This window comes from Halichoeres trimaculatus, unplaced genomic scaffold, assembly GCF_033239565.1.
Source record: "Halichoeres trimaculatus isolate MK-OKI-2021-1 unplaced genomic scaffold, fHalTri1.1 fHalTri1_scaffold_9, whole genome shotgun sequence".
NCBI classification, from domain to species: Eukaryota; Metazoa; Chordata; class Actinopteri; order Labriformes; family Labridae; genus Halichoeres; species Halichoeres trimaculatus.
Genome location: NW_027437188.1, coordinates 3,716,892 through 3,741,572, shown reverse-complemented (window position 1 = coordinate 3,741,572; position 24,681 = coordinate 3,716,892). Strand labels below are relative to the sequence as shown.

At 37.9% G+C, this 24,681-nt stretch overlaps 1 protein-coding gene across 1 annotated transcript in view; it reads right to left on the bottom strand.

Moving 5' to 3' along the window:
- Positions 1-22,556, bottom strand: part of st3gal4 (ST3 beta-galactoside alpha-2,3-sialyltransferase 4) — a 45,924-nt gene extending 23,368 nt beyond the window's left edge. The window contains exons 1-5 of the mRNA XM_074680105.1: positions 22,211-22,556; positions 12,216-12,283; positions 9,398-9,469; positions 2,255-2,336; positions 1,858-1,947 (exon numbers count right to left, since the gene is read on the bottom strand). Coding sequence (XP_074536206.1) covers positions 1,858-1,947; positions 2,255-2,336; positions 9,398-9,419 — 194 coding nt within the window. The 5' untranslated portion in view covers positions 9,420-9,469; positions 12,216-12,283; positions 22,211-22,556. The remainder of the gene's footprint in view (positions 1-1,857; positions 1,948-2,254; positions 2,337-9,397; positions 9,470-12,215; positions 12,284-22,210) is intronic.
- Positions 22,557-24,681: the final 2,125 nt, after the last annotated feature.

The following is a 24,681-nucleotide window of genomic DNA, read 5'->3' as shown; positions in this document are numbered from 1 at the left end:
AGATATCGGTCCGATATCAGCAAAAAAACAAGTATCGGTATCGTATCAGAATGCATCAAAAATCTCCGATATAAGCAGTTTCTGTTCCCCATTGGTTAATAATAAATGGGTCAGTTTTTCCTCATACCTACTGTTGCTGACTACTGTTCTTTGTTTGAATAATATCACTTAATCAAGCCTTTTCTAACATGACAGACATACTACAAAATAAGTAATAAAAGTATGCATGTTTACTGCTGATATAGTATCGGATTAGTATCGGTATCGGCCAATACTCAATGACGCAATATCAGTATCGTATCGGAAGTGAAAATGTAATATAGGGACATCCCTAACAAAAGTGTAAAATAAAACTAACATCTTTCAGGGTTTTAGTATTTTTTTAAATAAACTGAAGTGCAAAATAGAGCAGTTTAACTGTTAACACTCCCTGGTGCATTCATGTTGACTGAACAGGATCTGACACTGGTTACCATGGTGTAAAATGGCAGCAATGAAGTGCAAAACTACTGGCGAGGAGGATTTTTTTTGCCTTGAGTTTCAGCTGCTGGTATCAGCAGCTTTTTCTACCGATACTTTGAAAGCTGACAGCAGCCTCTTGAGGCCTAACGCAGGGGAGTGTGTGAGGAGAAGCGCTGATTCACACAGGTGCGTCTTTAGCCCAATCTTGCAAAAACTGGCGCTTAGTTTTACAGAGTTATTGTGTATCCCAGATTATTACCTCCACCAAGAAGGTTATATCTGTCAAGAGTTTGTCTGTCTGTTTGTCTGTAAACAACATGACTCAAAAAGTAACAAACAGATTTGGATGAAATTGTCAGGAAATGTTCAATATGGGACAAGGAAAAACTGATTAAAATTTGGTGGTGATCCGGATCACTGTCTGGTTCCAGGATTTTTTTTAAAGGATTCTTTATCATTTCATCATATGTGTAGATGACTTCATGATAAATGGTCGGATTGCTTTGCAAAACAATACAAGACAAGGTTAACATAATTTCTGACAGATGTAAAAGTACAATCCAGATCCTGACAATATTCTGGACACCAAGATCTGGAATATGAAATATGTACTGGGTCATCATAATTTTCAACACTGTCAGGAAACAAATTATCGTACAAACCTGCAACTAACACCAAATTGTAGCAGACAGTCTGCTGAAAGGGAGTATAACATTAGAGTAAGACTAAAAACCTTGGTGGAGGTCTGTGCTCTCTGAGTGCTTTTCTAGTTTTTTTTTGAGTGCCAGCAGTCATGCAACAAAATTCAAGCCCTTTGATTTTTTTTTCTTCATTTTATTGTATGCATCTTTGAAGTTTATTTTGCTGTTTTTATTTTGCGTTTTTTTACACCCCTAGAGACCATGTCACTTTTGAATCAGAACACAGGGCACAAAAAGAGCAACAGTCAATACACAGCTGAGCAAACTGATAATGGAGCAGGAAAAATGAACGAGAGGGGGCCTGTGGCCTGTGAAACAGTGATTACTTAACAAGGCAGAACCTGAGCAGAACAAACAAGCTTTTGTCCCACTCTAAAAAGAACAAAAACAGAAACTTTATCAAGCCAGTTCCTTAGTCAACACACACTCCCCCTCTCAACCATTTCATTAACACATTCCTCTGGGGTGACTGAGACTTACAGTAATCGTGATTTAGATGGAAAATCATTTTTAATAACAAACCCTGTTCTTTCTCACAGACTTCCCCTGTCCTTAATGACCAGTAAAGACCAGTTCTGCCAGTTTCAGGGATCCTGGCACCTTAAGTTCATATAAAAATGTTGGCAAACTTCTTTCCCCTAATAGGCCGTTCACTCCCCAGTTTGAAAGAAAACACAGACGTGCTATTACTCACTTAAAGTTCAGGCTCTCCCACTTCTTCTGGGTTAGCCAGCCACCACACAGCGACTTGCTACTGTTTAGAGACTTGCTGGTGCCTCCGTAACTGAAAGACAGACAACAACCACAGCTGGCATGACACGACTGCTGAATCCATAGAGGAGTGTGCCAGTAACTGGGATCAAAACACTTAAAAATGCAAGAAGAAGCAAATGTAAAGCTCTCAATTGACCAGCAGCTCAGATGATCAGAATGTGGGTTGTCTTTCTTCACTTTTACTGACTCAGGGCTGCACAGACAGTATGAGCTCACTTTTTACCAGAAATGGGCATTTTCTACAAGTGTGTGACCTCAATACCAGGGCAAGAAAGAAAGAAAAAAAGTAAAGGTTGTGCTGGTGTGTGTGTAATTACCTCTGGAGTATGGCATAGGAGCAGTAGTATGTAACGAAAGAGATGAAGAACAGGAGAACTGGGAGAAGCCTAAGGCACCATGCTGGAGTCAGAGAGGATAAAAACAGACACAAACAAACAATTATTCAAAAAGATAAGATCTTTGTAGTTCCCGTTCATCACATGCTAGTCTGAGAGAATTTTCAGTATGATTTCGAGTTTCCTTTGGTGTAAAAACCGTGAGAACAGCAACAGAAATGAACCCTGAAGTGTGTCCAATCAATACCAAAGAAAAGTTTTACAGAGAAAGGTACAGCTGCTGAATGGGTTTCAGTGGGATGCAGGTGTAGTTTCAGCACCAAACTGGGTACTGAAAAACAAGACTGAAATAAATATGAAAAGCGAAGAGAAAGGCACCTCCTGCTACTTACAACAAGCTTCAAAGTCCACAGGGAACACCCCACCCATAACAGTCTTTTGAATTAAAATAAACACCTTTTATCAAAAGAAACCTTTTCTAAATACCAGGAAAGCAACAAGGAAGCCGCTCAAGTAAATGTTGACAAGTTAACAAGTATTGTGATTACAAGTGCAGTTGATGTAAATGAAATAAGAGGATTTTGGAAAACTTCTTCATTGAACTCGTGTCCTTATTTGATAATCCACATTACACAACATATCTTTTATTTCTATCTGCATATATCTGTAGAGAGAACTTAGTTAGATCCAGGGTCTGCATCCTGTGGCTCTTTGACACCTTTGCTGTGGCTCCTTGTATCTTTGAAAAAAGTTTAATTGAAATAAAGAACTTTTTATTTTCTCCAGAGAGGGTATGCATGGTTAAAGACACTAAATAAAATCATGCGTTAACATTTTGTTGAACTAAGTCTGCATCGTATCTGACAGTAAAGCCTGCCACCGCTCTGCTTCGCCTCCTGCAACATCAACAGCCCACCAAGTTTCCATGCACCTGTGGCTAACCTCAAGTTTTACAGCCCTGGGAAGATAGCTGTCTGCAAAAAAACACACCTCTAGAAGAAACAGAGTTCTCTATTCTGTGTGGATGGATTCATTTACCTGCCAACGTACAAGCTTTATATACTTGCCTGATATGTGACCAGACTTTAAATAATAACAAAAATGATGAGTTGAATAATCGTAATAATACATTTTATCAAATTCAAGTATTTTGTCGGAAAGTTTTCAAATTTTTTGAAATTTTAAATCTATTTATATTTTTTCAAATATCCAAATTAGAATTATTTTTTCCAATTTGTGATATTTTTTCCTTTTTTTCCTTTTTTTTAATTTTAAATTTAAAAAAATGAAAAAAGTTTGAATTTGTCCCCAATTGTTTTTAAATTTTAAGAATTTGGCAAATTTATGAATTTCAAAATATTTCTTTTAAATTATTAAATTAAAAAATTGCAGTTTTCTGAAATTTCAAAAAAAAAAGATGTTTTTTTTTTTTAAATTTATTAAAAATAAAAAAAACTAAGACATCAAATGTGCAATAATTTTTCCAAAAAAAATCTGGTTTTTAAGTATGTATGGACTTTTGTACACTGCATAGTCTTGATTGTGAAGATAACATAGATTTTGTGGCTCTAGAATGACTTCAATCCAGATGAGCAGAGGCAAAGTCACTCCTTTGTAAGTAAAGGTTGCAGATCCCTGAGTTAGAGCATCCAGAGCACTGGGAGCCTTACAGGGATTAGTTGTTTAAAAAAGCTTCTGCTGAGTTCTTTGTGACCTGTCAATTTGTGTCTTTTTTGAAAGTCTTCATATTCAACATTATGATTTTAAACTTTTGTGTACTTGGTAAATCCTTTACTATATCACAGTATACACCCTTTAAAAATGATCAGATTAAAACCTGTGGGTTCACAGTGAGATGGTGGTGGCTCTCCTTTCTTTTCTCTGTTCATGTAACTTTATAACTTTATTTGTAGCCACAGCTGTGTGATTTAGGACTTAAATGAAAAGATGAATAGCAAACATTTATATTTTTTCCCTTTATTCTTGAGCCAAATTCATTTAAAGTCTTATCGAGTTAAATCTTCATAAACATCCACGCCTTGACAAAAAGAGGAGCATGAGTGGGATTTTACTTCAGTATGAGCAATAACTCTTTGAATCCTCATGTGGGAGGAAATCTTGTGAGCTCTTTCCTTTAAAGCTTGAAAGGATGGGCAGGGAATTAGGCGTGTGCTTGATAACTCAACTAAACCTTACAGAACTGTCACTCTCAGTTCAAAGTAACAAAACTGGATGGTTTGACACAGTGATAATCAAATTATTATTGTGTGCCCAAAATGCCAGCCTTCCCACTAAACATTAGACATCTGATGGACGTTCAGGTCATGTCTATCACTTCTGTCGGTCCAAGTCCAATTCTGGACAACGTTCAAACTAGGTCCACTGTTTGGACGTCTAACCATGACGTCAATGTGCAGTTCAACATTTGAACGTCAGCTTTTTGGACGTCAAGTGGACGTCTGAGCAGAAGTGAGTGAGTCCACAGAAAGGACGTCCTTTCAACATCATTTCTGGACGTCTTATTTCAAATATTGGTTTTAAATCGAAGTAATGTTTTGTTTGTTTCCATTTCCTGTTTCCATTCTGAAATGCTGATGTGTTTTCCTGTAGTGGTTAACTTTCCTGTAGCTCCATTTGGCTCAGCAGCAGCATTTAAGTGGAAATGTTTGTATTTACAGTAACCATCTCCTGCTGAGAAAATCAAATGAAGCTACCGGAAAATTAACCAAAACAGTGTACCACCTTCAGAATCTGGACAACAGTTTGACACTGGAACTAGAAGGAGGATCAAAACAATAAGACTGACTAAATAGCTGCAGTGGCAGTGGTACCAACAAAAGCTCAGTCCATAGGGACTTGGCTTTGGAACTGGAGGGACACTGGTTCATGACCCAACATGGACAAAGATTTTGATCATCTCTTTGCGTAGTGGGTAGATCTCATATCAAAGGATTGCAAAGTCATAAATGGACGTTGTCTGGAGTAACACTTTGCACCTACGGGAGACCAGAGTTAGACGTCCAGAAATGAGGAAGAAAGGACGTCCTTTGAACGTCTGTTTCAGGGGTCTGCAACCTTTACTATCGTAAGAGCCATTTGCCTCGGCTCACCTGGATTAAATTAATTCAGGAGCCACAAAATCTACTTTATCTTCACAATACAGACAAAATGTGTATAACATTCTACACAAAGTTAAATCTAGTGAAAATTATTTTAAAAAATACTTTTTTTGTTTGTAAAATTGAACATGTGATGTTTTTGTTTTTTTTTTAATTTGCAGATATTTATTCCTTTAAAGAATTTTTTTATCAAAAGTTTAAAAATTTGCCAAAAAATTCAGCTTTTTTATGAAAATTTAAAAAATTTACAAAAAATAAAAAAATATGAATTTAAAATATTTGCAAAAATTAAAAAACACTGAAATTTTCAAAACCTTTTAAAATTTAATTTTTTTTTCTTAATTTGAAAAGATAAAGTCAAAAATTGAAATTAAAAAACTGCAAAAATTCTGAAAAAAATGAGCAAAAATCTAAAAAAAATAATGAAATAAATGTCCAACTGCAAAAAATTAATTGCAATTTGCAAAAAATAAATAAATATAAGTTGACATTTAATTAATTTCCAATAATTATTGTAAAAACTTTTTTTATTAAAAAATTTTAAGCTACAAAGAGCCATTACAAAGGAGTCAAAGAGCCTCATGAGGCTCCAGAGCCGCAGGTTGCAGACCCTTGGTCTATTTGCTCAGTGGATTATGTTGTACCTGAGTTCAAGTGTAGCCACCAGTCACAACAATTCATGCTAAATGTCAAAGTGATATTATGATTCTCTACTGCCTGGTTGTAAAGGAAGTCAACAGATGGCATCTCATAGCATGGCACAGTCTGGCAGTTATCTGATCTAAAAAATGGCGCTAACATTTTTTGTAGGTTGTTACTTTTTTAGACTTGCAAACATCCAACGAACTCAGTAATCCTGCATTTACCTGCTTACCTGTGCTTAGCTTTGTTAAACAAATGATGCTCCATTTGACTGTTCTCTGAGTGTTCACTCACTACAGACTAGCTGGTTCGATGAAACTTGAAATTCTAACTCAGCATCTAGGATATTTAGTCACTTCATGACATTGTTTCTTAAAATATGTGGTAAACTTAAAACCTTTTGTGACATTTAGAAAATGAACATACTGTTCCAGAAACTATTTTTTTACCATTCTCATACCTGTACAGTTGTCATGAAGCTCGGGCCAGCAGCCTGAAAGCTCTGCTGAGCATAATGACTGAAACAACTACGCAGCAAAATCAAGAGTTCTACATTTTCACTGCTAGAGTTGAAAGTGAGAACAAAGAGTTATTTCAACCCTTATTGTGCATATTTCTATTTCAGAGGTCAGTGTAGATTCAGGGAGTTAAAGTTCATACTCTCCTGAGGTGTTCCACAAGGGTCGATTTTGGGTCCCCTCTATTTATTTTATGCAGATGACACCCAACTGTATGCCCCCTTCTGTTTTTGTAGTTTTTCCATTGTGTATTGTTGTTGCCATTTTGTGTCAAGTGGGTCTCTGTCTTCAGGTGGACAGGAACTGTTTCAGAGTCTACCTCTGCTAAAATAAAATTTTAAAAACCTGGCTTTTTGACAACTTATACAGCCTGTAACATGGACTCAGAAAGCTCCAGAAATGTGAAACTGTCTGAGCTGTTGAAAAATAGTTTGAATGAAATATTTGCAATCTCAGAAATGTTCAATCTGCACTTTTCAAGAATTTATGTAAAGAAAGTTGAAGAAAATTCAGTTCCGTTTTCGTCCTTTTTCTTTTATAACACACAGTTTTAGGTATTTTATTACATAAGAATGGTAAATACTTGACAGAGTTTGAAACTTCTACTTCTCCTGGAAAAAGGGTGTAAATTATTTACACATAGGACATTTTTTGACAAAATTATTGAAAAAAATAGACAAAAAAGATCAGGCGCTTTAATAAAAATAGCTATTCTTATGGTGCTAAAAGCCTGGATCAACACATGTGTCCAACATAATGTCCTGTCTGTCTGACATCAAAAACTGGATGTGCAGAATTTTTTAACAACACACTGAATCCAAATAGGAAGTTCTCATAATTACCCCCTTTGGCTCCAGTGCCAACAATGCAATTATCCTCAGTGCTCTATCTAATAATGTCTGTAGGGAGGCCTGCAGCCTGGGCTGGAACTCCCTGCTGGAGGAGCTAAGGCAAAGTCAGTATCATCTCTTAAAATCTCTTCTCAAGACCCACTTTTATCATATGGCTTTTTATTGACTTTTTGTTTTTCTACAGGATTTTACAAACTTATTTATTCATTTTATTAATACGTTCTCAACTGTATATAGTTTTTTATTGTCAAGCACCTTGTGACAAATGAAGCTTAGTGAAAGTTTAGTCAGGTAGACTCTCTTCACGCATGCTTTCGAAGCCTGAACCAATTTCCCCGCTTTCCTTCTCGCTCCAATCTCAGCACTCCTTTTCATCCAATCACAATCTGCCAAACTCTCACTCCTAACCAATCAGTCTTAGCTGTTAAATTTACAAGGGCTTTCTCTATCCTCCCATCCAGCTGTCATCCAGCCCACGGAGTTCGTCCAACCCACCTTCACCCCTCTCACTACCTCTTCAGGATCCTGGCCATCTTCCAATAAATCTTTGATCAAAGATCATCTCCAAGAAGCATTACTCTTCTTCACCGCCACCACAGTTTAGGCTCTGGGGGAAGTCTTCTTTCATGGGATCATCTTATCTATCCTGCGGCTTCCTAGAATGATTTACTTCCTGTGGGGTCTAAGCGCCAAATACATTTTCTGTACACAATAAATCTCACTGCATTCATTCTGCCTTCTCTTCCTTTGTCATTAGTCTTTCCTGATTGAAATAAATCTGGAAAGCAGGATACTCCCTCAGTAAACTCGGTGCTGTTGATTTCACACCATGTAGTACCGGTTTTAGGTGACAGGTCACTCTGAACTCTCAGTGTGTGTTTGTGAATGGTTGGTTGTTTGTACATGTGAGCTCTATGAAAGGCTGGTGACCTGCTCAGGATGAACCTCGCCCAAAGACAGCTGGGGTAGGCTCCAGCCCCCTGTGACCCCGAAAGTGAAAAGTGGTAAAGTTGACTTGACGGATGGTTTATTTTGTGTACGGGGAGTAGAACTTTCATATAACACCTCACAGAGTTTAACCATCTCAATAAGAGTGGAACTTTATATCCTCTTTTAAATTAAACACTGCTGTTTTTTAAATTACCAACTACAATGCAAGGTTACAGGAAGTTGTGCATTAAACTTCTTCTTGTCATGGCAAAGTGACATCCTGGACCTGGTTGTTGAGCAACTTCATGACGATGAGAAGCCTAGAACATGTTTCGCAAAGGGGAGAAGAAATCTACCGTAACAGAGAGCCACATTCAGCGACAGACTCCATTTAAAACACTCAGCAGCAAAACCAAATTCTGTAACTTTCAATGAAACTGCCAACTGTAGAGTCGAGATGAAAACAAATCATTGTAAGGGGTCTTTGTCCATGCTACAAAAGCAAGGGCCTCTTTTTAAAATCAATGGACAAAAGTTTGAAAAGCATCCAGACAGATCTATTCTTTCCTCTGATAATTTATAACAAATACCACTGGGGGTAAGACGGACTCTCACATTAAGAGAGGGGACTGTTGTGCTGCTTGAGAGGCTTTTATTGTGTAACCCAAACTGTGCTGTCGTCGTCGTCGTTCTAAAACAGTATTTCTAACTGGGACCAAACAAGAGTCACTGGTAATTCTCTGCACAGGTAACCCAGTAAAAAGAATAAATCTGAGAGTCAGGAATAAATGTGGTTATCAATCTGGGACAAAGAGCATTTTGTTAGTGCTTTATTGGATATCAACTCAGAGATAGGCCTATTCAAATAATCTGCTCCATGTAAGCGCCAAACCAGAACAAAGAGTCGGCAGCTTGTGACAAAAAGAGAATAGAATAGAATAGAATAGAATAGAATAGAATAGAATAGAATAGAATAGAATAGAATAGAATAGAATAAGATAGAGTGTACTTGTAAAAGATAAAATAAATAAAAAAAACTCATCAACCCATAGCCATGGAGCTTACTTTTGGTTGTCTTCTGGGACATCTTCAGGTGCTCCTCACTCCTCTCATGTCCGCACAGTGCATGAGGTCATCCTGGTGATTAGTCCAAAAAGGAAAAAGACAACAACTGTGAGCACCTCCTCGATGATTCAACAGAGTTTATATAGCAACCAACCCTCCCAATAGAATTAATTAAAGGAGTCCCTACTGGAAGAGGGAAAACACTGTAGCTGATTGAATCCAAGGTGAACACACACACAAAACAGACTGAAAGGGGCGAGCTCATTTGACTTGGCCAAGGTTCAGATAAGGTTGGAGAAGAAGGGAGTGGCAGAGAAACAAATTGGTGCAATGAGGCAGAACCACAACATGAGAGCAAAGAGAGAAGAATGCAAACATGTCAAGAAACAAGGAAGAGGAACACAGAGACAAAAGCTAGAGATGAGGCCTGATAAGACTGAGTACATCTGAATTGCACACACTGCATCCTGTGTAGTCGGTCAATTTTAAGATCACATACATACTTCTTCATGTGCAGTGTTTAAAGTGTATAAATGAACATACATGGTACAGTTTGAGAGCAAGCAGATCCCCTGAATTGAACTGCTAACTGCAAGAGCACACAGCTGAATATCTATTTTAAGATGTGTATGTCTGCTCATACTTGCTACATTGCAACAACCGTAACGTAACACTGCTGTAAATCTACTTTTAAATCACGCACGCCCTAAACTTTAAGCGAGCCAAGGAGCGGAAACCACATGATCGATTAACACCACCTCGGGGACCTTTAGTGGATTCTACTCCACAACATGAGGACACTTGGCTCCTTCCTGTCAACATCAGACCTGTTATGATTCTGCTTCCTCCTGTTTCAGGGTGTAGTTCAGTTTCTTTGAGTCAGAATGGAGGGCGCTCCATCCTGAGCAGGATGTGAGGCAGGGCTGTGTTTGCTTCCTAAGTTATTATTTAGGATATGATGAAAACACAAAAGAATGTGGACCAATCTTCAAATGCACTACACCTCTTGAATGAAACAACCAAAACAGACTTTTTTCTCTTCTCTGTTGTGCTTAAGTCTTTTTTTAAACAAGTATGATGTTTCTTTATTTTTGTAGTTATTGGAAAACGGTGCTAAAACATTTCCTGAGCCTCACAGATGTGAGAATGTGCTTCCCTCAAGGTCATAAGACACTGTGAATCTAAAGATGGGCGTTGATTAGATTTTATTGATACCAATGCCATAATTGATTTTTTTTTCCCTTATCCATCCCTCAAATAACTGATTCTTATGTCTGACTGATAAAACTGGTATCATTATCTCTAGAATACAAATTAATATAATGATTTGCAAAATACATACTTACAACCACAGCACAATAAATAGCCCCTTTTGAAATTAATGTCCTGTCCTTGTGAAAACTGACACCCATCCACATCCAGGCCAGGTGAATAAATCAAACACACCCTTCCCAAAACTGTGTATGTAAATAAAGCAGCTGATAGCTCTCAGTAGCCATGGTTACATGAGGAGTTTTTCGTCTTTCCGAATGGAATCTTTCCGAATGACTTTTCCGAAAACAATAGCATACATGAATATTCCAATCTCTGGTCTACATGCGCCGCTGTAATCAAACAGAATAGTCAATGGGGCATGCGCAGAAAAACGTGAACATCACAAGGTTTATGAAAGATGGAGGACGACAGTTTGTTTATCACAGTGTTGCAATACTCCGTATTGCGAGTTTGTCGTCTGTCCAGTCTTGATATTATGTTCATTTCTTTCAAAGTTTGGATCAAAAACAAACTTTCCGCAGCAGTCCAGTGCTGACGGCTCGCTGCCATTTTTAAAGTTGAGGAACGTCTCTAGTTGCGTCTTACGTCATATCTGAGCATGCGCTGAAAGAACGCACCCTGACAACTTTCGGTTTGAGCGGATACATGATACCTCAATCGGTTTGGGGAAAGGAATATTCCACCCCTGTGAAACCGATTAAATGTCCGTTCTGATTGGCACTTTTCTTTCGGAATGAGGTGTATACAAAGGTTAAATTCTTTCTGTTTGAGCAAATAAACCGAATGCAAGTGGAATATTTGGGTCCATGTAAACGTGGCTAATGAATCAGTCTGAAAACAGTGAAGCCATGTCTCCTGTTCAGACCCTCAGAAATTAAGTGAACACCTAAAAACAAACCACCACCCATCAAAAAACACCAGCACTCAACATGTTGGGGCTAATAGTTCAGATTATTCAGATCTCTGACAGCGTTTTCTTAAACTCCAACACATACATCTTGCTGAAGCGGGCAGAAACAGGTGGTTTGACGCTGCCTTGGTGTAGTTTTGATCAAAATCAACAAGAAATGGGTACCAAATGAGGTACTTTTATAGGTATGGACCAAATTCTGTATGTCATTCTGAGTATTGATTCACATAAACCAAACAATACCATATTCCAGTACCTAAGGCATCCTTGTGACTGTGAGGGAGTGGAAGACAAGACAATTTTCCATGCTGGACATGAACGCAGCATTGCAAGTTTATATACTGAGAAATAAATGTGTTTAATTGAAAAACTTTGCGTTTTTATTGTCAAACAAGTTAATATGTATCACCAAATAAACACACAAAAGTACTGAACTTGGTTGAGTACCAATACCGACTGCCAGGTAATGGGCATTGGTACCATATCATGAAAATGTGAAAGGTACCCATCCCTACTGGCTTCTTTTCAGCAGGGCACATGTTTACAAGTATATATATATATATATATATATATATATATATATATATATATATATATATACACACAAAATATGTCACACAAAGAGGATCTTACCTTTGCCTTCTTTCATTGCAAATGAGTAAATTCTCAGTGTTTCAGATGTACAGGGTCTGGGCTTCACCCTGCAAAACACAACAAACATTTCACATTAAAGCAACGAAACAAATGTGGACACTTCACATGCACTGAACTACTTTGACCTGCTTTTTTAGTTCTTCGAGGCCTTTAAGTTTAAAATCTTTGAAAAGCTTCTCATCAGGAATACAAGTTTTTATACTAAAGCTATCAGGGTATCATTCATTCATTCCATATCCGTTTTAGAATCCAAAATTGGAAAATGGATAACGACTTGTTATTCAATTTCTCGTTTTCAAATCAAAAATCAGAAAACAAATAATGGTCTATTTTTTGCTGTTTTGATTTTGTTTTGAATTTAAAATCAAAATATGAGAGAATGGAATTATTACGGTATTTTTAATCCGTGTATGGTTTGTTCTTTTGTTATTCTATTTCAAACCAAAATCAAAAAATGAAAAAACAGACTTAATGGAATGACAGAAAAGCGATCTGTTACTAATAAAAAAAAAAAAAATTAGGAACATATCTGTATAAACCTTGAATGTGAGTTATTTGTCTACTTTTTATATAGAGACGTTCACATTTAATATCAAAATATCACACAAACAATTTTGACACAATCTTTTATTATTATTATTATTATTATTATTTTTTTCATTTTTAAAACCAGGACAGAAAAACCACGTTTTTCTTTTTTTTCTGTTATACCGCTTTGGTTTTAAAACAGAAAAACAAAAAACAAGTCAGTTTATTAGTTTTTTTTTATTTTGTTTTGAAACAGAATAATGAAAGAACGAACCATACACGGATTAAAAAATCCCATCATAATTACATTCTCTCATATTCTATTTTAAATTTCAAAATAGAATCAAAACAGCAAAAAGTAGATCATTATTTGTGTTCTGATTTTTTGTTTGAAAACGAAAAATGGGATAACAAGTTGTTATCTGTTTTCCGATTTTGGATTCTAAAATGGATATGGAATGAACGAATGATACCCTGATACTTAGCCCTTGTGTTTTGCAACAAGGCTGCAGATGCATCGTTCACAGGCATGCAATAAAAACAGAAAGGTCATGCTGCAGCACAGTCTGGTTAGAGAGAGACTGATTGATCAGTTAATCAATTGATTATGCCAATTGATGGCATTTGCAACAATCTGCCTCAGCTGAGGCTGGAGCTCATGTTAGAGAAATTGTTAAAAAAAATACGTAATATCTGCAGACAGTGGACACAGATGTGAAAATGTTGCATGGGCCAGTATGAGTTTCTGGCACCATGATAAGCTCCAGCAAATAACCATGATTATAAAGTATTACTGAATTACATGAACTCTAAAACTTATAGTTGTGAAATGTCAGGGACTGGGGAAAATGTATATTGTTTCTTTTGTTCCATTGAACACCACCTAATATACTGCCAAACAGCACTGGAAATATGTTTGCAACATTAGTAGATGTTTGCTAAGTGAAATTAATAAAACAAATGACTTGACCTCAAATCCTCCTTCACTGATTCTATTACTTCTTTCAAAGCACAACGATCTGTCTCTGTTGGTGTCTTTGTCTCTGTGGGGGTCATTCGACATGCATCTATTTCTTTGGTTGCCTAGCTGCCCCATCTGGTTTATGAGTCGTTGCCACCACTAGCTTCTTATCAACAGTACAGGCTACGGGCCGAGCAGCCAATGATTCACTAAATTAACATGCTGAGTGCCCTGAAAAAAAACAATAATTGGTGTAGTGTTCTTTTTTTTCCTCTGTGTGCTCTCCTCCAGCTTATTCTGCTCTCTCCTCCTTGGCAACAGCTCTTAAAAAAGCTAAACAGAAGCATGTGAGGGAACACCAGGTAACAAGTATGTGTAGTTAATGCAGAGCACTTTGCAGCATTCAGCAGTTTTAGCATTTAGCATTCTGCTGTAAATTTCCAGAGTGCGTATGTCTTCTGTTAATGCTAACATTTTCCATCCTTAATGACAGCTTATAAATGTTAAACAATACCTGGGCAGTGTTTCATATTAGTCCTGCCATAACTATGCAGTTTAGTATTCCATCATGCGAATCAGTCATGTTTGTCAAATCTGAAGCATAAACATAACGTTGTTTTTCTATTCCATTACGACAAAACTTGCCTTAATTGTTTTGCTGGCCAACAGAACCATATAACGTATTAATGGGATTTTTAAGTGCTAGAAACAACAGATTTTATCACTGAGTTCTTATTTGTTTATCCAATTCAAAAGACAAAACAAAACATAAAACCGGCTGATTCAACCATTAGCTAACCTACTCTCTCCTTATCAGCATTTCTCATTGAACAACAGCCAACCACTTGTCCCCACTACTAAGCAGAACCCTTTTTTCTTTTTTTTTCAGCATTGCTAACTGAATCACTCAGTTAACTTTGATTTATCTAATACAAAACCAGGGATGGGTATTGAAACGATTTTATTGATACTAATGCCCTTATTGATTCTTATTGATCCAATTGTTTATGGATTACCTTATTGAAGTAGCTTTACAGGTTTTCTGTGTCAACAACATTTTGTTAAGTTTATAAGTAAATAGATGTGGAATTGGTCACTGGATCTGGCTATCTCTGGGTGTAAATAAAAAAAAAGTAAAACTGCACATCACATGAAGTTGATATATTGTTTTGTTAAATGTTATTGACTGAAGTAGGCCATCTAGTGTCTCACAGTGGGTAAAGCAATGCTTTGAGCTATTTGGAACATTGTCACAGGTATGCTGAAGTCAATTTTTCTATTTTACCTGTTCTCAGTATTGTACAAGTATCAAGTTACTGTGGTATGTTTCTGAGATGAAAGTTGAAGTTCTGTTGTAAAACCAAAGTTTTACTGATGTATGCTAACTGCTAACATATCAATGCAAATCCCTGTATACCTTAGCATTAAGCTAGTGCTATTTTTTCTTTATCATTTTTGGTCCATTAGGGGATGTATAGCATGTGCTAATGTATTCAAAAGGAATCTCCCGTGAGTAATGTTCATTTCTTTGAGTGTTAACTTCTTCAGTAAAACTTCAAGCTGAAAATCCTGAATCAGAGTTTTCTTGGGAAACTGGTATCATCTGCTAAGCTAAGATAGCTAGGGCAAAAAGCCGGTCCAGAAGCTCCAGCGTTATGTAAAGAATTGATAGGGAGAAGTTACACATAAGAGCTAATGATGTCAATGGATCGGACCATTTCTTATTGATTCTTAAAGGGGACATATCATGCTTGTTTCTCCTTTTCACTATGCCAGACTAGGATGCCTGTAAAGCATTTCTGCCCTCAGTACAAGTCATTTAGTTCCTTCATTGCCCCACAATAGTGTTCTCAATATCCTTATTTTAGGCCATTCTGAACATCTCGTTGAAACGCTCCATTTGGAGAATGACCTCCAGTAACCTCGCAACGTCACAGCCCTTTGTGCTCTGATTGGTCAGTTCTACCAGAGGGGCGGAGGGGGTAGAGCCAGGGGGCGGTTTTTGCAGCATGGCAGTATTTACAAAAACGCCACATTGAATGGAGCAGACCGAGCGAGTTTGCTGTTTGCCAAAACTTCACCGTAAGGCATTGATAGCACTAATAAAATGGCAGAGTGTAGGATATGTCCTTTTGTATTGGACCCCGAGTCAGACCCGGACGGTTCTGCAGCTCAGGAGGAAGAAAATCCACCTCGACACAGATCATCTCAGGACGCTTCAGTGTGGTGAGTCAAAGCGGTACTGTAACATGTATAGTTTATACGTTTATACTCGGCTCTTGGTGGGTGCATCCCTCGGTGGCGGTTGTGTGACTAACTGACATCACAGAGGAGGAGCTGCTTTATCAGATTACTCCAATAAAAAGAAAGGATCCTCGCGTCGTCACAACGGTTGAAATCTCGCGACCAACTGGCAATGACCTACTTTCAGAGGCATCACATCTCATTCTAGGATATCAGGAAAAATACAATATCTCATTTTTTGAAAATTCAGGGGGTGACAGGTCTTGTTTTCAAATTTATTATATTATATGTAAGTGTTAAATCAGGGATCAGCATGATATGTCCCCTTTAACAGGAACAAGTTTTTGATACCCATCCTTGTGCCAAACTACAACAAACATTATCTTACAGTTTTCCCCATTATCTATTAAACTGAGAGTGGTCAAGTAATCCCTTGTTTACAATACTAAGTGTTTTAGCCTTTTAAATAGTTCTATAAAGCTCTTTTGTTAGTCTTAGATGGAACACTATCTATCACCTCCAGTCTTCCCACCCCTGGTTCTCAGTGAACATGTGGAACATACAAAATTTGCACACACTGTAAAACTCCCAGGAGCGTGAAGCACAGGAAGCACAGAAGGCACAGGACCTCCTCACAGACACCACAGGCAACAAGACAGAGATCAGAGCAGCACAATAGCTGGCTGTGTGTGATACAGTGGGTGGGGGAAGGGGTGGAGGAGGGGGCTGGTTCAGAGAGCAGTGAGGGTCAAGCACAACACTCAGTGACGCTGGGAGATACGCTGGTGAGCGGCTGACTGGTGCAGGCAGAAGTCCTAAAAACATGAGCGGCCAGCGTAGTACAGCAGAGCGAGATTTAGCCCTGTCGTAAAAAGCCCTTCACCACAGATGTTCCTAAAACGATGCTGCAAGTCAAACCATGGATCACGACAGTAATGCAGACAGACCACTTAAAGAGCTTAGCCACACACTGTAGTGATTAAAGATGAGTCAGGCAGCGCAGTGGAAGTGAAGTAATTCCTGCAAAGGCGCTTCATGGGAAAACGCTGTCAATGACTTGCTGGTTAAAGCCCTGTCCTCTTGTTATCAGATGAAGAAAAGGGGAAAAAACAAATAAACATATGCATACTTCAAAATAATTAACCTTATTATAACAGCTTTAATGTCAGCAAACTGTATTATGAACTTTATAGCTCAGGTACCACTGCAGTATGGTAGTTTTTAGGATTGCATTTGTATCATTTAATATATCAGTCAGACTGATGAATGAAGTTTACATTACATCCTAATACAAACTTGGGATAATCACTGACCAATTACATTATATCTTCACAAAAAAGAAAATGTGGAACTCGAAGAGCAATCTTAACAAATGTGTCTGTCCAGTAAATCAACGTGTAAAGTTTAGAATGATGCACTTTTACCTACTGGCTGAATTCTTTTCACCACTGACACACACTCAAGAAAGAAAGTCACATGTGCATTCTGCTCACAATAGAAAATCACCTCTAAAGCACATAATCCACAAACTTAATCTGCCCAGAAGAGCTAAATCTGGTGCCCATTTGTGACATTTTGACCGCTTTAATGAAGCAAAGCTTTCAAAGAACTTAGACGCCATAATCAAGCCTTTTTGCTTAAAAAAAAGGTGTTTGAAAAGCATATTTTGAGCTTTGGTAGAGCAGTGGAAGAGATGCTGGGAGTCCCTGCAGGGTTTGATGAGGCATTCAGAGAGGATTTGATCTTGAAGCAATTATTTTCTCCCCAGCAGCTAATTGGTAAGCTAGCCAGAGATCTTAATTCTGAGCTCCAAGTCAACTAATAATACTTTTAACTGAAACAAACTTTTCTCATTTGTAAGAAGTCTTAGCCATGCTTTCAACATTTTGCACAAAAAATGAGTGTTTCAGTCACATATTTCATTGGAACTGTGCTTTTTTTTATTATTTTCGTATCAACATCATGTGAGCGGAGTGGAGCAGTGAGAGTTTCTGTTCCTGGCTACCCAAGATGCCCACCGCCTTCATTCCCTGCTTAAAGACCCACCATGCTGCTCAGCCCATTACTGCTCAGCGCTCAACCAACACTCTGCTCCACACTCGTTTCAAAAATGTATGCACAAATGTGAATGCACATTTGACTGATCTTTATTTGAAGCCTTAAACCCCAAAGAACTGGGAGGCAATAAAATATTTTCACTCGGACAATGTACTTAAATAGATTTTGGACCATATTTGATTGCATCAGATTCTTGTTGTGAGTGGAAACATGCAAAAATTGGGCAGAACGGTGACCCGCTCTGTCATTCCATTCAGAAAAATATAAATAAAATTTTTTTAAAATCTTGCACTCTTTGCTTAATTGGTCCGCTCCTCTCCCCGCTCGCTCATGCTCCACTCACATGGTTTGATCAACATCACGGTCAATGTCGTTTCAAACAGATTGGACAAACTGAGCTTTCAAGAGGCAACTTCTTCTTGTCTAAATTTCCCCTCCTCCCCATCATAATCCCTTTTATAAATATAGGGTAGCTGACTGATAATTAAGCCAAGGGAGACTTTAAATCTTCCTGTTTCCACCTGTTCAGGTGCTCGGACCAAAACTTTTACACCACAGAAAACTAAAATTTTATCAAGTTCCTTGGTCTTTTTTTCAGTAAAATAAAAAAAATTGTGTTTTAGGGCTCTAATTTCGTAGACCAGGCACAAGTGCAGGCGCAAGCGCAAGCACGGGAAACCTGCCTCTGAGGCTTTGTTGACATGTGCGCCTGTCACCAAATTACAGCTGCGGAGGGTGCGCTCCGCTTTGCGCCGAGAATAGACCAGGTTTGAGCTGGCGAGCTTTCAGCGCACTTTCTGCACTGTTTTTGGCACGAACATGAATCTGCCGTCAACTCCCCCTGGCGCGCTGTCACACCCATCTCTGCGCAGACGGTCTACCAAATTGTCAAATTGGCAGTGCACGGTGGTGCGCCGCACGAAATTAACACTGCGTGGGGTGCGCCAGGCTTGCACCCCGTGCGCTGTGCCACAAAATTAGAGCCCTTAGACTTAATGAGCCACATACAGCTGACAGTCCAGAAAATGTCATATTTCACGTTATTTAAATACAAAGAATGAGGTCTGATTTGCCTATAACAAGTAAAAGAAAAATCTTCCAATGGAGTAAGAGAAAAGTTTCTCATTTTAAGACATTATTCCAATTTCAAGATACTTGATGTGCAAATTTTTCTTATTCCAATGGCATTTTTTTTTTACCGCTTACGAGCAATTCAATAAACTCATTTTTTTCTTTTAATATTTTACAATGAGTCATTTTTCTTGACTGGTCAGTTTAATGTAGCACATACCAAGTATAATAAAACAGCTATTGCTTTAAACAAGACAAAAACAGTTGATTAGATTTCAATTTTGTTTTTGTTTTTGTTTTTTTTAGTTTGTTTTTTTTTTTCTGCAGTGTAGTCAAAAATCAAATCAGCAGTCTTTCTTTTTTGTTCAATAAATTTGATTCCACGTCTTTTCATGAGTTTTTTCAGATTTGATTGAACATTGGAGTAAGGACTAAGCATTGGAGTTATTATTCAAGTCAAAGGATAATAAAATGAACGGGTGCCAATTTAGTCCTTTCACCAGACTGAAGTTGGAAACCTTTTTATGGCTGCAAACGAACAGTTGTGAAGTATTTTGAGTTAGTGTGTGCGCTCAAAAGCAATACTCTGGAAGTCAATCTGTTCATAATTAAGCTGATGACAGATGTGTTTGGCAGTTCTTGATCTTTCCCATCACAGACCACATCATCATACTGGAAAAGGGTTACATATTAATGGGCTTTATGGTTCCTTTCGTCTGCACTCAGCTGTTTATTGTGTCTTATCTGCACTGTATAACTACAGTGTATTGATAAAGGACCTATTCATCAGAATATGCAGAACAAAGAGGCTACTTCCTCGGGAAGTCTGTATTCCCTATCGCTAGTGCTGAAGACTAGGGCCACATTTTAAAAAGAAAAAAACAACAATTTCAGAATTAAACCAGAAATTACAGAAATGAATAATAAATAAATAAAACCTTACAGAGAAAAATGGTAAATATATTGGTTATTTTTGTATATTTATAAGAATAAAATACAACTTTAGAGACTGCAGCTGAGATGGCCTCTGAATCCCACTAATGCCTATTGATTCATGTTCTACATGTACCAAAGATCATATCAAATGCACTACATCCCAGTATACTGATCAGAGGGTGGACTTATTATATCTGTATTATTTCTGACTAACTTATTTATTATCATAAACTTACGCAACATGAAAAAAACAAAGACAACTACAGTGGCAGGTAGGTGTCAGCTGATTTGCACAAGCCACAACACAACGGAAGTACAGCCACAATGGGAAGTAAGATACAGTTATTCTAGGGGACACAGAAAAGTTGTTAAAGAAATTAAATGATTGTTTCCTCTTTTACCTTCAGCAATGATAAATATAGCTTAAGTGCTAATGTTGTTGATTAACAAAGTTAAATATAAGATGACGTAATTTTCCAGTAAATAAAAAAACATAAGCACTATGTCCTTTTTAACTTCCACTGTGGCTGTACTTCCGTTGTGCTGTGGCTTTTTGTATTCGTGTTTTTTTTAGAGCTGCACGATTTGGGGAAAAGGTGCGATTTGCGATTAGGTGGACAATATTGCGATTGCGATTGTGCTTGCGATTTAATAAAAAAAGTTGTGTCATGACGAGTCTACAGGCTTGCTTGGTTATCATGGAGAAAAATCTGAATTGCATGTGCTGACATTGCGATTGCGATTGCGATATCCTCTTTTGCGATTACATAATTGCGTGTGCTGACATTGCGATTGCGATTGCGATTGCGATAATCGTGCAGCCCTAGTTTTTTTGATCTTGCATTCATATTGTGGCTTTTGCAAATTGTCTGAAACCAACTGGCCACCATAGACTACCTCTTATGAACTCTCAATGTCACATATCAATGTAACTGAACTATTTCCAGTACTACTAGCAGTGATAAATGTTTCATATACTGTTCTAATCCAGCTGTGGGGATCAGTGGTTCAAGGTCAGACAGGTTTAAAGATCAAATCCCCTTAAAGGGTGAAGTACGTTAACCTGCGAGCTACTGCAGCTGTAATCTAGTCCTGTAAGGCGCTTTGACGTCGTTGTTAGATAAAAAGTCTATAAATGTCTCTGTTTAACTGCAGTCTCAGGGAACTTCTCTTTAAAATGTTCACATGCTGTAGTCTCTGTGTTAACTTGTTTAACAATGAGGCCATTCTTGTCTGCAGAAAAGTCTTTCTTATACTTGGATGAAATCTAATGTATCCTAACTTGATTGTTAAATAACTTCCTAAAAGTACCATGTCTTTGTAACTGTGTGTTTAACTACAAAGATCTCAGACTTAGTATTTCTCAAGTTTTACTAATATAAATACTGGTCTTTCTGTACTTTATCTTTATGAAGCCACAACATATGAGTCTATGGAACTTGCCTGAAATGAACTTCCAGACTGCAGATGTGCGCTAACACATCTTGACAGATTCAAGGACAGCTCTTCACAGCAGAGTAGCTGCAGCACAGGGAAGGCAGCCAGTTGCCATGTGAAAACTATTACAAAGCCCCTTTCAGTACATCAGTGATTACAAATAACTACAAAACTCACAAATGTTGCAACACTCTATGTTTTGGGGGGTGGGGCAGAAAACCCTGTGAAAACTCACATTTAACTTTCAGTTTGATCCTACACACAGGGCTGATGCTTAAAAAACTATGTACATCGCTTGATGACTGTAATTACAATGCAGCTCATCATTTTCACCACTCTCAGCACAAGCAAGGAACATGTGCCAGAGAGGAATAAAAGCAGGAGGCTTGGGGTTTTGTGCCAGAGAGCAACTTGAACTATGCTTCAAAGGGAATATAATAACTCTGTCTGTGGTTGGAAAAAATTAAATGTGTTGTAGGCTTTCCGGGACACAGGGCATGGTAGTTGTCTCAATCCCAATCACTGACACTGCCTTTTACAAACCAAACCTAGGAAGGAAATGATGGAAACCAGACTTGAATGTACAGCTCACGTCCCGTGCCTGACAAATACAATATGATCCAAAGGATCCAATGAAACCAGTCACAACACTAGCTCCGTCCAAGCATGCACAGAACTCCTTCCACACAGAGCTGCTGCCCTGCGTTCACTCCACAGCCTTCTGTACAGTCTTACTCACCAGCAGCGCTCCCAGACAGATGAGGTTTAATCCGTGGAGCGAGCCTGTTGGGCTGTACACTGATGTTACAACCAAGTTCACGTTGCTCTTGGGTGGCAATCCCTGCGTGGGAAAACGAGAGATATATGCGGTGAAGCCCGCAGCGGACACACACGGAAAGGAGCAGTGATGTGACGTGAGCATCAAAGCTCATCCCTCCTCTGAACAATGTAGCGGAAACAAGCACCGCGCTGTGTATTTCACTGTGGGTCTTGGTAGCATGCAGTCTACAGGCAGTTATAGCGGTTTACTGGAAGGCTTTCTCTGTTACAGCGCGTTCCCTTTTCTCTGAAGTGGAGTAACGCATGCGCGTTTGGGTACGCGCGCTGAAGACCCGAGCCACATACCGGGGCTGCTTTATTGTACAAGCCGAGACCTGACGTTTGTCGCTGAACTTGATATGCACAGGTTATCGATAGATCTCGTGTAATCAGCAGTTTGAAGATCCTTTTTGTCCCGCCTTACTCTAGACTTTTTTATCAGATGGAAACATGTCCGGAAGAACTTTTCAGTTAGCAGTTTTGAAGCACTGTAAGTGCAAGATAACAAAGTTACACAAGACCAGACAGGAAAGATGTTTCTTAAGAGGACAGGTTTGGCTTTCCCAGCTTGGCTGTCGCACGCAGTAAAAAATAGGAATGGTTGTATTTCCTATTTAAATGTGCTGACAAAGTTGAAGTAGCTATTTTACCTGTGGAAAAAAAATACAATAATGTGTCTATCACATACAGACCTAATGACTGTAAATACAGTAATTTTACAATGCAAAAATTAAATTCTTATCAAGTGTTTTTGTCTTCTTTTCAGTAGAAAATGTCTTTTTAGCCTTAATATGAGCCACATTTACCGGCCCAGCCCAGAAAAATGTCCTACATCAACTTATTTTAAGACAAAAAGTTGGTTTGAGTTGCTTGTAACAAGTAAAATAAAAAAAAAGTAAAATAAAATCCAATGGAACAAGAGAAAACTCACTTGTAATAAGACATTATTCTAGTTTTTGGCATTTTTTCAAGAGCACCCATCTGCAGGGACTGAGCGTCGCCAAATCGTCAACATATAGCGAAAAAGGCAATCTGGAAGTTGGTCTTCTTCGTTTTTTTTTTTTTTTTTTTTCGTTTTTGTTTTGTTTTTTAATGTAAGAATGTGCAATTCAAGTTATTACAGTACTGAAGATTCTTTTGTTTTTGGAGTCTTTTTTTTCTTTTTTTAGTATTACCAAAGTACAATTAAAAATATACACAAAGTTGCATCCAGGGGCAAAGATACACTAATCATCCAAAAAAGATGCACACAAATATACACATAACAACACAAGAAAAAGAAAAGTTAAAATATTCTTTGTGTTCTTTTTGACGTTTTTGGCGCTACGGTGCTCTCATTGAACTGAAAGTTGGACTTATTCGAGATGTTATTCTGGGCTCCATATCAAAATATGTTTTTATTTTCCTGTTTATGGTTAACGGAATTCAGACTGGCGCTATACCCCTGGTTGTGTTTCTTAACCATTTTTGTTGTATTTCTGGTGTAAATTTTTGTTTTCTGTTTTGTTTCTGACATGAATTACCGTTTCATTTGAAACGTGCATAATACTTGTCAACAGCATAACGTCTACAAAATCTGGTTACGTTGAAATTTCATTTGTGTTTCATTGAGATCTGGTATTATTGGCTCGAAGCGGCGCCCAAGTTCCTGCATGGTGTCGTATAGCTGACAAAGTGAAAAAACAGATGGAGAAGACCAACTTCCTGTTTGCCTTTTCTGCTATGTGTTGACAATATGGCGACGCTCAGTCCCTGCAGATGGGTGCCTCTCCATTTTTTCCCTTATTCCATTGGCAATTTTTTGTGTTACTTGTTATAAGCAATTCAGACCTAATTTTTGTCACTAAATAACTTAAAAAAAGACATTTTTCTAGACTGACAAGTTAAATGTGGCTTATATCCAGTATAAGATTTTTACAAAAAAAAAAGACAAAAACACTTGATAAGAATCCATTTTTTTGCAGTGTAAAGACTAATCTCTGAGGATGAGATGACTGTCTGCCTCTAACTGTTTATGAAATACTAATAATATTCATTTGTATTTCCTTCATTGAATTTCAAAGGTTTTACTAAACTAAGTGAGTTCTTACCCTAGTCCATGGGCCCTCCTCTCCCTCATGCTGTTTTCTGTTGCTCATCCTTATCAAGCTATATCCCAACTCTTGCAGCTTTGTTTTGTCTATATAAGGTCACATCTGCTCTGAACATTGATACATCTGCTATGAGGGAACAATCTACCACAAATGCCGCTCTGTCTTGCCTGAACATGTACTGTAAAACATTGAAAGCTGTTTTTGTTTACAGGATGTGAAAAACCTTCATTTATCACAAGAAAAAGCTTTAGGGTTGTCTGTGAGTTATTTTGCTTGGGCCATTTTTTGTTTTAGTTCT